The 14,306-nt window shown below is 41.7% G+C and overlaps 1 protein-coding gene and 1 long non-coding RNA gene across 2 annotated transcripts in view; both read right to left on the reverse strand.

Annotated features, from left to right (window-relative positions):
* Positions 1-2,130, reverse strand: part of phactr2 (phosphatase and actin regulator 2) — a 135,670-nt gene extending 133,540 nt beyond the window's left edge. The window contains exon 1 of the mRNA XM_062977807.1: positions 1,962-2,130. Coding sequence (XP_062833877.1) covers positions 1,962-2,115 — 154 coding nt within the window. The 5' untranslated portion in view covers positions 2,116-2,130. The remainder of the gene's footprint in view (positions 1-1,961) is intronic.
* A 9,798-nt stretch (positions 2,131-11,928) lies between these two features.
* Positions 11,929-14,105, reverse strand: LOC134298276 (uncharacterized). The gene is made up of 2 exons (XR_010005275.1): positions 13,966-14,105; positions 11,929-13,166 (listed from the first exon to the last, which is right to left on the reverse strand). It is a non-coding gene; the product is annotated as an uncharacterized LOC134298276 (long non-coding RNA).
* Between the last annotated feature and the right edge of the window lie 201 nt (positions 14,106-14,306).

A 14,306-nucleotide genomic window follows, 5' to 3' on the forward strand; every position in this document is an offset into this window, starting at 1 on the left:
TAGCACCCTTCGCTCAGTTCTATGAACCTGATAAAATTTGACCCTGGCCATCTGCCTTTCAGCTCTCTGTACTCATCATCCCAGTCCCAAAACATTTTCAAAACTATACATTTAGCCTACATCTTCTAACATTTTGTCCCAGTGCTTGATAAATAAGATGTGCTTGTTCTTATAACCAAAGCAGTTCTAGGCCACGATGGGGATATCAGTGGGAATATTAGGTCCTACGGGATCGGTTACCAAGGTGATTTAACTGAACGCAAGACTGAAGGATGGGAAGTTCTCAATGGGAAGATGAGCACAAAACTGTTAAATGAAATTGGTGGGCAATGGGTCTGAAATCAACATGTCTTCTCACAATATGTACTAACGGCAAACCAGTTACCAGGTCAAGTGTTTAGAGCTGGAAAGGCTGCCAATGCCAGAGTTCCTGCTTTGTCTAAACTGAGAGAAAGTGAAAAAAATATTTTCTTATAACATGTAGGATGCTAGGAATGTTCTTCCATGCCTCTAAAGCTGTTCAGAAAGCACAAGTTGATGAAAAAGTGAGACTTCCTTAATCGGAGCAATTGAATCACCTTGGTTTGCAAGGATGAAGAATAGGAAAGTCATGGGGAGGAGGAAGCAAGCTTGTTTTCTGCTGCCTTGGAGACTCAACGGCTGAGGGGGGAAAGGAAAGGGCCTGAGGCTGTTAGGAATGGTGGGAGTTGGAGCCCAAAATACCTGGAGGGATGCACTTTGCCCATGCCCGCCCTAGGGACAATCCAGATGTCAGGATTGGACGCTGGGGTGAACTGATCATGATTGGTTTTCCAAAAAGGCAGCTGTGGTCTAACACTGTATATCAGGCTTGCTATTGGGGTGGGTGTGCAGGGATGGATATGTATTGAGTTAAACTTAATGAAGTCGTGAGGGGTTTGTTGGTTGCATGAAGCTGACTTGCACACATCCTTCCTGGTTCGCATTCTGTGGGTTTACATGTTGAGAGGCACTACTTCACTTTCTAGTGGAGATGCTGGGAAGGGAGTGAGCTTCACGTGTTTAACTTCTGCATGTTGCACACTAGATACAAAGTGGTAAGCCTAATGGATCCCTTTTGTGGTTTCTAACACAAACAGGTCTCTAGAGCCAGCCCTGCTTATTAACAATGAAGGCCGTTCTATTGAATTCTTAAAGGTGAACTGATGGTGTGCGTGAAGGGAGAGAGTCCTGGTGGGTCCAGACTAGCATTGAGAACAGTGCCCATGTCTCATGGGATTGTTGATCTCACTCCTTGGTAGAGTAGTGTTCACTCCTGTGGGTATTCTGACTACTAAAAAGTCTGTCTTCTTTGATAATAAAATAGTAACAGTTCTGTTGCCTTCATAAGAGCAATGTGAGGACAAAGACTTGCGGCATTGTGTGTGTGTGTGTGTGTGAAAAGGGCTACCAATTAGCAGCTTTAATTGGCCACAAACACTGGAACTTGTACTTAAACCGAATTTCCCATCTCTAGGTTGCTGGAGGGAGGAACTTTGCCCATGCCCGCCCTAGGATGTTACCTGGACCTTTCATCATCACCAACATCTTCAAGGGAGAAAGCTTTTCACTCAAGGGAGGGGGCTGGGGAAAGAGTCATCTGTTGGGTTTCTGCCTGCCAAAGGCAGAACCAGGGGAAGAAGAACAGGAAGAACCGCACAGGCTGAGTCGGAAATTCAGAGTTTGGGATATTGGCAAGCACATCATGATATGTCCAGGAGATGGGGAATGGATTTCTGTTTCATGGGCACCCACACACCTAGCCTGAAGATAGCTGTATACAGAGTCTTTGTAATAATGTTGGACACGAAGCAACCTCGGCCAATCTCGAGCCACCCGAAAGCAAAGGAGTCCCTGCCTGGGCCACGATGGGGAAGCCTTTCCGAGAAGGGCCGCCGTGCGGAGGGCAGGGCAGGAGAGCAGGAGCCCCTGGGGTGCCTTACCTGAGCCGGAGAGCGGGGCGCGGAGCAGGTGGCCCTTCCTCAGGGCGCAGAGCGGGGAGAGGTCGCTCTGGGTGCGGCCGCGGGGGCCCGGCTCGGCGGGGAGCAGCCACCCACGGGGCGCCGGAGAAGCCGCTTCTGCCTTCGGGTCGCCCATCCCCGCCGGTGGGCAACCAGGCGGCGGGGGGGGGGGGGGCGGGACGGGACAAAGGGCTCCTTCCCTCCCTTCAAGGCGCCTGCCGGAGTCCAAAGATGGGCAGCAGATGAGAGACAGAGACACACACAAAGTTTGGGGCAGGCAACAGCACTCTGCCCGCTCCAGCTCAGCCGCCCCGCCGCCCTCCTCGCTCTGCTTCCTCGCCTGCAGCCGACTCCCGTCATTGATTTCCTCCCCTCTGCTACTCTCTCGGGCAGAAAAAGACACACACCCCTTTCGCAATCTCCTTTGACTTGCGTGCAAGTAACCGCACAGGAAGAGGAGCCGCTCACCAAGTGAAAAGAGTGGGAAGAAGGGCTGGATCTAGGCTGCCATATAATGCAACTGAACTGGAGACCCATAGAATGCAGTTCAACTCCGTCATGTATGGCCGCTAATCTCCATTACATATTGTCAGGGTAAATCCATAGAATGCAGTTAAACGCCATCATGTATGGCCAGTGTAGACCCAGTTAATTCAGTTAAACGCCATCATGTATGGCCAGTGTAGACCCAGTTAATGCAGTTAAACTCCATCACTTGTGGCCAGTCTAATCTCCATTATATATGGTCACCACATATGGCCCAACTCCATCATGTGTGGTCAGTCTAATCTCCATTGTATATGGTCAGTGTAGATCCATAGGATGTAATTAAGGTCCATCATGTATGACCACTCTAATCTCCATTAAATATAGTCAGTGTTGAACCATAGGATGCAGTTAAATGCCGTCATGCATAGCCCATCTAATCTCCATTATATATGGTCAGGGTAGATCCATAGAATGCAGTTAAACGCATCATGTATGGCCAGTGTAGACCCAGATAATGCAGTTAAACTCCATCATGTGTGGCCAGTCTAATCTCAAATATATATGGTCAGTAGACCCATATGATGTAGTTAAGCTCCATCATGTGTGGCCAAACTCCATCATGTATGGCAAGTCTAATCTCCATTATATATGGCCAGTGTCAACCCACAGAATACAGTTAAATGCCATCATGTGTGGCCAGATTACTCCATTGTGTATGGTCAGTGTAGACCCATATTATGCAGTTAAACTCCATCATGTATGGCCAACCTAATCTCTATTATATATGGTCAGTGTAGATCCATATGATGTAGTTAAGCTCCATCATGTTGCCTATTGTAAGGTTGCTCTGAGTCCCCTACAGGGTTGAGAAGGACAGAGTACAAATGCCATAAATAAATCAATGTATGGCTAGTCTAATCTCCATGATATATAGTCAGTGTAGATCTACTGAATGCAGCTAAACTCCATTATATATAGTCAGTTTAATCTCCATTATATATGGTCAGTGTAGATCCCTCGAATACAGTTAAACTTCATTATATATAGTTGGTCTAATCTCTATTATCTATGGTCAGTATAGACCTATAAAATGCAGTTAAGCTCCATTATATGGGTCTACTACACTGACCATATAATGGAGATTTAAGCTGTTTATATAGTTTGTATTTTTGCTTTTTATGTCTGTTTGGAGGTTTTGTGTTATTATTATTATTATAAAAAAGTAACTATATTGCAACTTCTATTGTATTTTCAAGGTGGGATGCCCATTTGGTCACTCTTTTCCAAACAAATGGGCATCCCACCTTGGAAAGCACACAAGAGGTGTTGAAGACTAGAGACCATAATGTAAACTTCAAACCACTCTAGTGTAATTCAGGATTTGGATGTTACTGTGTACTTTCAAGTCATTTCTGCTTTATGGCAACCCTAAGGTGAAATTATAGATTTTTTGGAGGGCTGAAAGTGTGTGACACACCTGGGGTCACCCAGTGGGTTTTCATGGCCAAATGAGGAACTGGACCATAGTCTCCAAAGACATAGTCCAATTCTCAAACCAATTAATCTAAAATGCTTGGCATCACAATTATTTGACATTTTGATTTTTCCCCTGATTTTGGAATATTTGCATATCTATATAGTGAAATTATCTTTGAGATAGGATCCAAGCCTGAACATTTATTTATTTATCTATTTATTTTTCAAACTTATATGCCGCCACTCCCCTAGGGCTCGGAGCGGCTTACAAGAACCGGCTAAAATCAACAATTTAAAAACATCTTAAAAACATCTTTAAAAAACATCTTTAAAAACATCTTTAAAAACATCCTAAAAGCACCTTTTAAAACATCAACAACAGAACTCAAAAGCCTGTCGAAACAGGTGTGTCTTACATGCCCTACGGAAGGCCAACAAGTCCCGCAAGGCACAAACTTCAGGTGGCAAGGTGTTCCAGAGAGATGGCGCCACTACTGAAAAGGCTCTGTGTCTAGGTGCAGTTAGATGCAAAGTCTTAAAACTGGGGACTTCCAACAGGTCTTGGTCCTCGGAACGGAGGGATCTCTGGGGTTTGTAGGGAGTGAGGCGGTCCCTCAGGTACATCGGCCCTAGACCATGTAAGGCCTTGAAGGTAAGCACCATCACTTTGAAAGTGATCCGGTGCTCAATTGGTAACCAGTGCAGCTGCCGTAAGATTGGTGTTATGTGGCATCTTATCGGGACTCCCGCAAGGAGCCGGGCAGCTGCATTTTGCACCAATTTGAGCTTCCGGATCACCGACACAGGAAGGCCAATGTAAAGGGCGTTACAGTAATCCAGTCTCAAGATGACTGTGGCCTGGATCACCGTAGCCAGGTTGTCCCTAGACAGATAGGGGGCTAGCCGTCTAGCCTGCCGAAGATGAAAGAAGGCAGTTTTGGTAATGGCAGAGACCTGGGCCTCCATCGACAATGAAGGGTCCAAGAGGACTCCCAGACTCTTTACCAGTAAAGACAGGCGTAGCACTTCGCCATCCAGGGTTGGCAACTGGATATCCCCACTGCCTGGTCGGCCCAGCCATAGGACATGAGATTCATTTGTATATGCATCTGCTCATGCACATTGTCTGAAGATCATTGAACCATATAAAAGCAAAAACTAGCTCAACCAGCTATGTGGACAATGTTGGTTTTTGGAGCATTTCAGCTTTCGAAGTAAGGGGTGCTCAACTTGTATTTCAATGTGATCATCTTGACAGTCTTGTACACATTCAAGTAATCTCTGATTTATAGTGAACCCAATGGCAATCTTACCATTGGGTTTTCTTGGTGAAGTTTAACCAAGGGGGTTTGCCTTTACTTTCCTCTCTGACTCCGAGAGCGTGACTTGCCCAATTCCTCCCAGGTATGTAGCTGGGGGGTGGGGGGTGGGTGGGGGCTTGAGGGGCTTCAGCCCCCCCCCTTGAAATTCTATGGATAGTCCATGAAAAGGCCTTACACTAATTATTTAAATTGTTATGTTTATTCATATCATGAATTGAGCACCATGCTCAATATATCCCATATGTATGGGGGTATTGGTATAATGATACAAAAGATTTGCTAGGGTAGATCCTCTCTCACCCAGACTCAACCCCCCTGAACAAAAATCCCAACCCCCCCCCCCAATCAAAATCCTGGCTCCTCCAGTGAGTTTTCATGACCCACTGAGTCACGAATTGGGTCATTAACTGTAGCCTCCAGTCTTAGTCCAGTGCTCAAACCAATACATCAAACTGGTTATTTGGACAGTGAAATATTTTACTTATGGGAAATTATTCCATGGATTTGAAGAGAATTTAAAGACAGGCATGTGAGACCCGGACACTTTTTGTGTTTTGTGGTGCTATTTGACTAGTGATTTTTTATCAGGTCAGGGTAACCATTTCAATAAACTTCAACAATCTGAGTGGCGCCCTAGCAAGGTTTTCATGTTTCAAGAAATTGAGGAAGTGGGTTGTATTCTGCAAAAAAAAAAAACCCTATGCCAAATAAATTGTCTTAGGAAGTGCTATTAGATCTCTTTCTTATAGTTGTTTTATTCTAAAGTGTTTACTGAAAACATAAGAATCTTAAATGTGATAAAATCCCTATCTTTTCTGAAGTCAGTTCTGGGGAAGGAGTGGGCCAAAACACACACATTGTTTGCAAGACGCTGCACATATTAATGCATATATTTAGCTTACAGCACATTACCTGGAAAGCCACAATTGAACCTGTGGCCTACAAAGTTCCTCCTTGGAAGATTTTGGTGTCATCTTACAGTTAGATGAGAGGCAGAGGCTGGGGTGATAATTTATCCCTGTTTGACACCATTTTTAGTCTGTTTTAGTCTGTTAAAATATTTCATGCATTGTTTTATTTCCTCCTTGTTTCAGTTACAATTTTGATTATAAATTGCTACTAGCTGTGCCCGGCCACGTGTTGCTGTGGCGTTGTCTGGTGGTGTTGGTGAGAAATTGTTGAGGTAGTGGTGGTATTGAATGTCTGTTGTATGGTTGTCTTTATGTTTAGTATGCATTTGGTTGTTTGTGTACTGTGAAAGTGGTGAGGATAGAGAACACTGTTTATGTTGGATTAGTGAGACTCTACTGTATATCTGTAATCTTATATTATCTGCCTAGAACTGCCCCTTCTACACAGCTGTATAAAATGCACACTGAAGTGAATTATCTGGCAGTGTGGACTCAAGATAATCCAGTTCAAAGCAGATAATATAAGATTCTAAATGGGTAATATAGCTATGTAGAAGGGCCTTGAGTCTACACTGCCATATAATCCAGTTAAAATCAGATAGTCTGTATCTTATAGGCCTGAGGCCTAACTGTGCCTGTCCCCTGGACTGAGTAGGTTGCTAGGAGACCAAGTGGGCGGAGCTTAGCCCTCTAACTGGCAGCAATTGGATAAAAACAATTATTCCTTTCCCTCTAATTAGGACTTTATTTTTCTTTTCTTTTTGTTGTATCAACCTAGAGCCGTGGATGATGGGTTGTGTTGTCAAATTTCAAGGTTGGGGGGCCTGTAGTTTTGTTGTTTTGTCCGCTGCCCTGATGCCATCATTCTTTTATATATATAGATGGAAATATTTTGTAGCTGAAGAGAGAAGTAAAAAAAAAATATCTGAAAAAGAAATTAATGGATAATCTCACTCATGTGGAATTTTCTCTGATCCCATCAGGCAAGTTAGATTGTTTAATCATATATCGAAAAGTTCCTTGCTATGTCTTCTGGCCAACATAACAAACCATCAGCTATTAAGAGTTGTGAGCTAATGGCAGTTTCACATACCCTCATTCCTTACCAAGCCTTCTGTAGCAAATAGTGGATTTCCAGTTTATTTTTATTTAGATAGAACTTAGATAGAACTATAGATTACATTATGGATTGTTTTTCTTGGCAGTTCCCCATGGCTAAACCAAACCAAATTCAGAGGACACAGAAGACACTACCAAATACAAAAAGAACTGTGAATATTTCAAAACAAATCAGGTATTCATTTATGTAAGACAGCATTGCACTTCTGTCTACATTTGCAAAGAAAACTCAAAACAATGACGCTCACACATGTCTGATCCTTTACCAAGTACAAATTTGTTGGATGCATGTGCCTTCAAGTTGCCTGTCAACTTATGGTGACCCCATGAATTTCATAGGGTTCTCTTAATAAAGGAGTGCTCAGTGGTGTTTTTGCCAGTTTCTTCCTCTGAAATATAGCTTACAGCATTTGGTATTCCCATCAAAATACTAACCAGAGCTGACCCTATTTAGCTTCCAAGATCAGATGGGATGTGGTATCTTTAGGATACTGTAACAGCAGATATAATATCTTAACTCTGTTTAGAAATTTGCAGTACTTCTTGTTATAAACCAGGTATCAAACTCTGTACACTTATCCACAGTATCTTTATAGCAGAAGAAAAGTGTATTTTGGCTTTGCCTCTCCCTCTCTCTCTCTCCCCCCCCCTCCATTCCAATGATGGCCAAGGTAAAATACTATGAGCAGCCTTACTTGTGCATTCATATGACTTTATAATGTCTCTCTTATGTATTCCTAATGTATCTGACACCACTGTCTCTAGGTAGAAACATAAAATCAATAATTTCATTAAAATTGCATGGAAAGTGCTCTAATATCAGTTCCCCGAATTGGCACTTACAGGATACAGTGTTTTTTATCCTCCATTTAGTTTTCACTCGTCATTGGCAGAGATTTTTTAGAGAGGCTTCAGAAGATCTTTATCAAATTGTTCAGCAGCTATCCCCATAGGTTCAATAGAATGAAAAAAAATCAGTTTGATTTCTAGAAGTAGTTCAGACTTTCTTTGCTCTAAGACTTGTTCATTTATCTTTTTAGTGGTCTTCGGTATCCATATAACTTTCCTCCAGCAGGACTTTTCACATGTACTGACCTACAGCACTTTGTATGTGTTAGAAGGAACCTCCCCCTTAATAGCTTCCAAGATATTTTTTTCCCTTTTTGGTGGTTTGTAGTATCCATAGAATTCTCCTTCAGCATGACGTTTTATGTTAATTTACATTCTTCATATTAGCTTTCTTCACTGTTCACCTTTCACAACTGTACACAGAAATTGGAAATAGTATAACAAAGATGATTTTCTCCTTAGATATTTAATGATATATTTTCATAATTGAGGATCTTATCTACCTCTTTCATAGGTGCCCTTCCAAGGGTGCATCCACATTGTGGAATTAATGCTGTTTGATATGACTTTAATTGCCATGAATCAATACAATGGAATTTTGGGAGTTGTAGTTTAGTATAGCATCAGCACTATTTGGCAGAGGAGGCTTATAAAATTACAGCTCCCATGATTCCATAGCATTGAACCATGGCAGTTAAAGCAATGTCAAACTGCATTAATCCTACAGTGCAGATACACCCTAAGTCCTTGTCTTCTTCTGACTTCTCAACTAATATCTCCAACAGTAGTCAAAGTCTGTGCTGTTTTCTGCCAATAATCTGTATATCTTAAATTTTACATATTCTTTCCCCCAATTTTCCTTGGGGGGGGAATCTTTTCTTCCTTGGAGTCTAATCTTGCAATCTTCCACTTACAAATCAAACAAATAAGAGTGACATGTGGTGTAGTGGTTTGAGTGTTGGACTATGATACTAGAAAGCAGAGTTCAAATCCCCACTTGGCCATGGAAACTCAGTGGCCTTGAGCAAATCACACTCTCTTAATCCCAGAAAATCTCATGATAGGATCACCTTAGTTTGCCATCAGATGGAAATGACTTGAAGGCACACCAAAACAGAACAGTTAGTTACCAGACGTTGAGACTTTATTGCATGAGGCAGGCAACCCAGCATTGCATCACTGCGAATGACAGTGTCTATCACACAATGCTGTGTGTCTCCCACAGTTGATCTGCCACTCCCACCCCACATTAATTGTCCTAGCCCCAGGTATTAAGAGGTGAAACCCTTCAATAGCTTTATTTTTTTTCAATGTCTTCCAACATGAGAAAGCACAGATTACTAACCTACAGGATTGTTGGCTGACAGAGTTAAAGTGACAGTTAAATCATTTTTTTCAATTTAGGCACATAATAAATGTACTGAAAGACACAGAATAAGTGTGAAGACACAATAAAACTGGGCAGTGCAATAAAATAGTTTGGTGCAGTCAGGGTTCGCATGTTTGCTCAGTCATGGGATCTGACCAGGTGACCTTGGCCAAGTTACACTTTTTTATCCTTAGAGGAAAGCAAAAGTAAGCTCCCTTTGAGAAAACCCTGTGATAGATTTGTCTTCAGTTGGAAACACCTTAAAGGTACACAATAACAATAATTCTTTCTGAAACTATTAGTAATCCTTGTTCTGTAGTCGAGTTATTCGGAGCTTGTATCACCAATTGAGCACTGAGAAATTAGATAAGAGATCCTCTTCCATTCTTCACACTGAGACAGCTTAGCAACATAAAAGTAACACTGTGTTTTTGTGTTTTCAGAGGAAGTCATATATTAGTCCTCCAAAATGAGTGTTTACCTATTATATTTTGTTGTTTTTAAACCATAGTTTGTAACTTTTAAAATCAGTGTTCTTGGATTTGGAAATTGAATTGCATTTAACAGGAGAGTATACATTTCTTTAAAAAGTAATTATTTTTCAGCCATGGCCATGTGGAAAGGGGAAATTTATTTACTGGGTGGCTGAATGGTCTGTCTTAATGACTGCCAGTTCATTTTCATAAAATATATCATGTGTTGTTCTATCGTTATTTGAACTATTGTCATTAGAACTATGAGAGATTATCCCCGGGTCAGGCTGCTCTCCTGATGCTAAAGAGTCAAATAGGATTTGATGCCAAATAAGGTTAGGATGGTAATGCAGTCCATTAAGAAGCACTTCCATCTGTGTGGCGGAGCCTGCCAAAACATGCCTCAAGTACTGTACAGGAAAAGTATCTTCAGACCAGTAAAAGCACAGGCATGTCAACTTTTGATAGATGAGGAAAGGTATGTTTATGCGGCATTAAATGTGAGCAGGTCATATTTCAAAGACAATTGTATATGCAAGACAGCAAAGGAAACTAGCTACTGCAAGGGAGTTCTATCAGCAAGTTTTCATGTTGATTTAAAAGTAGTCCTTGATTTTTTCAGTATATATATATATACACACACATATATTAAAAAACAAAATGATTCTATAAATGTTTGATTTTATATAATAATATAAACATTTTAAATGTACTATAGCAATGCACTTGTTATCTTGTGCTCAATGATCAAACTCTTTGTTATTTGCATTTTCTTCCCACTTTCCAGTTCTGCAAAACAGTTTTTGAAGTGTGCTACCAAACCAGCAGACAGTACACTAAATGTGATTGCACACCATAAATTTGAATAAAAAGCAAGGCATTATGGTGTTGGTGGTTCTTTTTAAATTCCTTTCCTAGTGACCTTCTAGATAGAGGTTTGCCATTTTCACATATGTTGCCCAGATCGGTCAATGTTTTCAGGAAGCTACTGAGACAGGACTTTGACTTATGCCAACCCTATGAACAAGAGGCCTCCAAGTTACCCTGACATCAATAGCCTTATTCTGGTCTAGCAGATCCAGGGCCATGGCTTCCCTTTCTGGATTTCTTTTCCTTTTGCCTTCTACCTTACCAAACATTGTTATATTTGAGTTGCTATGAGTTTTCCGGGCTATATGGCCATGTTCCAGAAGCATTTTCTCCTGATGTTCCACCCACATCAATGGGAGGCATCCTCAGAGGTTGTGAGGTGTTGGAAAGTAGGCAAACTGGGGTGTATATATCTGTGGAATGTCCAGGGTGGGAGAAAGAATTCATGTCTGTTTGAGTCAAGTGTGAATGTTGCAATTGGTCACCTTGATTAAAGAACAACTCTCAGAAAATAGAGGAATTCCTGACAGGAAACAATCAGGGCCAGCTAGCATCTCCCAAAAAAGGATTCCCCCAGACAGGAAGCAGCCAGGCTTTGAAGCTTGCCTCAAACAGATGACAGGTTTTTTTCTCTCACCCTGGACATTCCACAGATACGTATATAAACATTGACATTTCAGGATCTTATCTAGTTCCTTCATATCTGCCCTTCCAAGCACATCTGTCCAGTAATGATAGTACTCAGACAGCAGAAGGTTAAGTCCCGCTGAATTCAAGCAGACATACTTCAGTTTCAAGAGAGTCCAGGTTTGCAGTCTAAGTATTTTGGGAGTTGGGGAGCACTGCTTCTGATTAATCAAAGCCACAGATCATGATAGATAGATTAGAGATAGAGGGATGTTAGATTCAAAATCATAAGCACTTGTTGAGATTCCTCCAAGGCATCCCAGGCTGGCAAAAGTAGACATCATGATAGTTAGATAATAATGACAGATAGAGATATGAGAGACAGATAGAAAACAGAGAGATAACAGAATTTATGGATTTTAACTGAATTTTTAAAATACCAAAGATATTTAATTCTGTTTTAATATTTGCATATTTGTAGATGTTAAATTGTACAGAAATGCTTTGTTGGAGGCCAGTGTGACTGTTGTAATTAATCACTTTGATTAGCATTAATGGCCTTGCAAACTTGATGTCCTGGCTTCTTCCTGCTTCCTTCTTCCTTGATTGACTCATGTCTGGAATTCCTCTATTTTCTGAGTGGTGTTTCTTATTTACTGTTTTGATTTTAGAGTTTTGGTAGCCAGACTTTGTTCATTTTCATGGTTTTCTCCTTTCTGTTGAAAATGTCCACATGCTTTTGGATTTCAATGCGTTCTCTGTGTAGTCTGACATGGTGGTGGTTATAGTGGTCCAGCATTTCTGTGTTCCCAAATAATATGCTGTGTCCAGGTTGGTTCATCAAGTGCACTGCTATGGCTGACTTCTCTGGTTGATGTAGTTTGAAGTGCCTTTCATGTTCCTTGATTTGTGTCTGGGCAATGCTGCTGCATTTGGTGGTCCCTATGTAGACTTCTCCACGGCTGCATGGTACACGGTAGACTCCTGCAGAGGTGAGAGGATCCTTCTTGTCCTTTGCTGAACGTAGCATTGGTTGGATTTTCTTAGTAGGTCTGTAGATAGTTTGTAGGTTGTGTTTCTTCATCAGCTTGCCTATGCAGTCAGTGGTTCCCTTGATGTATGGTAAGAACACTTTTCCTCTGGATGGATCTTTGTCTTTACTCTCATGGCTTGTTCTTGGCCTTGCAGCTCTTTTGGAAAACACACAACAACCCTGTGATTCCGGCCATGAAAGCCTTGTACAACACACTGTGGCAATGAACACTTGCTATTTATATGTATGTTAACCGCCCTGTGTCCCTCTGGGGAGAGAGGGCAGTCTATAAATTTACTATTTATTTATTTACTATATTTATGCCCCACCCTTCTCACCACTAAGGGGACTCAGAGTGGCTCACAAATCAAGGCAAAAATTAAATTCCTCATAACGCACACAATAAAATATAACTCAGTTACAACAGTTAAGACATATAAATAGCACAAACAGATTAAAACACATTAAAAACGAAGTGCTGAGCCTTAAATTCCATACTCCTTGACTTTTCATAGTCCTTATCCAAGCCGCTACATTGAAGTTGGATTCCATGTTACACTATTCTTCCGGGTAGAGGCCCTCAGGGAAAGCGGCTGACATGACCAAGAAAATGATGAGCTCCTAGAGCTGAGCTTCCTGGCCATGAGCCCTGAGGAGGAGAAGAGAGGAAGTTTTATTATTATATTATTGTTGTGATAAAGAATTGATAGAAAGATAGATGGCAGAGAGACGTTCAAGAGATTAAAAATCATAGGCAGTTGCTGAGAGTCACCCAAGCCTCCCCATGCTATGGCAGAGAAATGATAAGAGAAGCAAGATTGACTATAGCCAAAGACTGGAAAGGGGAAAAAGGTTTAACTAAAAAGGATTGGAGAGAAAGAATATATGATAATGGCCAAACTTACCAATAATAGGAAGAACAAAAGTAATGAGGACTTTTTTGAAACATGGAAGTTGGCCACAGCATATCTGAATAGGGAGTCAGTAACACAGAGGAGTTCCATTAGGAATTTAGGGGTTACTATTAACAAGGATAGATAAATTGGCTTAAAGGCTTCATAGTGCTTCAGGGTTGGAAGTCATGGTGAAGGGTGCACGGGTGTGGAGAAGGGGCTTTATTTTGTGTGGGATAGGGGTTTTGGGTGCGTGCAGGGTTGGTTGTGTGTAATACGTTGTATGTCATTGTTTGAATGTTAGGGTGAACTCTTATATTTAATTTCTTTTAAAAATGTGTAGAAACCTAGATTGAAAATAGTGGATAACATGTAAAAAGAGCAATTCTGTATGTTTTGAGTAACAGATAATAATATGTACTCAGTGTTAGAATTAACAGGCTGATTGACTAATGTAGATATGCATGTACATTTCAAAATGATTGTTATCTGACTATATCTGCTATAATTTGCTGTTTTGTTACGTAACATTTCATTAATAAACTGTTTACCCACCAAAAAAGAGAGAGAGCGAGAGAGAGAGCCAAGAGATGACAAGCAAAGGAGAGACGACAGACCAACAGAGGAACGGATTATACTGCCAAGTTGAGAAGAGCGTGGAAAGGGAGGGACGTGGGCTGTGGGCTGTGGCTTCGTCTTCCCTCTCGGCCTCCCTCCAAGTCACGCCCAGCAGCACGATGTGGTTCGTAGGGTGGATGTTTCGAGGAAGCCCGTCGATTTAAGGGGAGGCAGCGGAAGCCAAGCGGCGCGGTCAGCTGACGGCCAGGAAAAGAAGAGAAGGAAGGAAAGAAGGAAGGAAGAGAGAGAGATCGAGTGGCGGGGCCGGCCGTTGGCGG

This window comes from Anolis carolinensis, chromosome 1 (genome assembly GCF_035594765.1).
Source record: "Anolis carolinensis isolate JA03-04 chromosome 1, rAnoCar3.1.pri, whole genome shotgun sequence".
Lineage (NCBI taxonomy): Eukaryota > Metazoa > Chordata > Lepidosauria > Squamata > Dactyloidae > Anolis > Anolis carolinensis.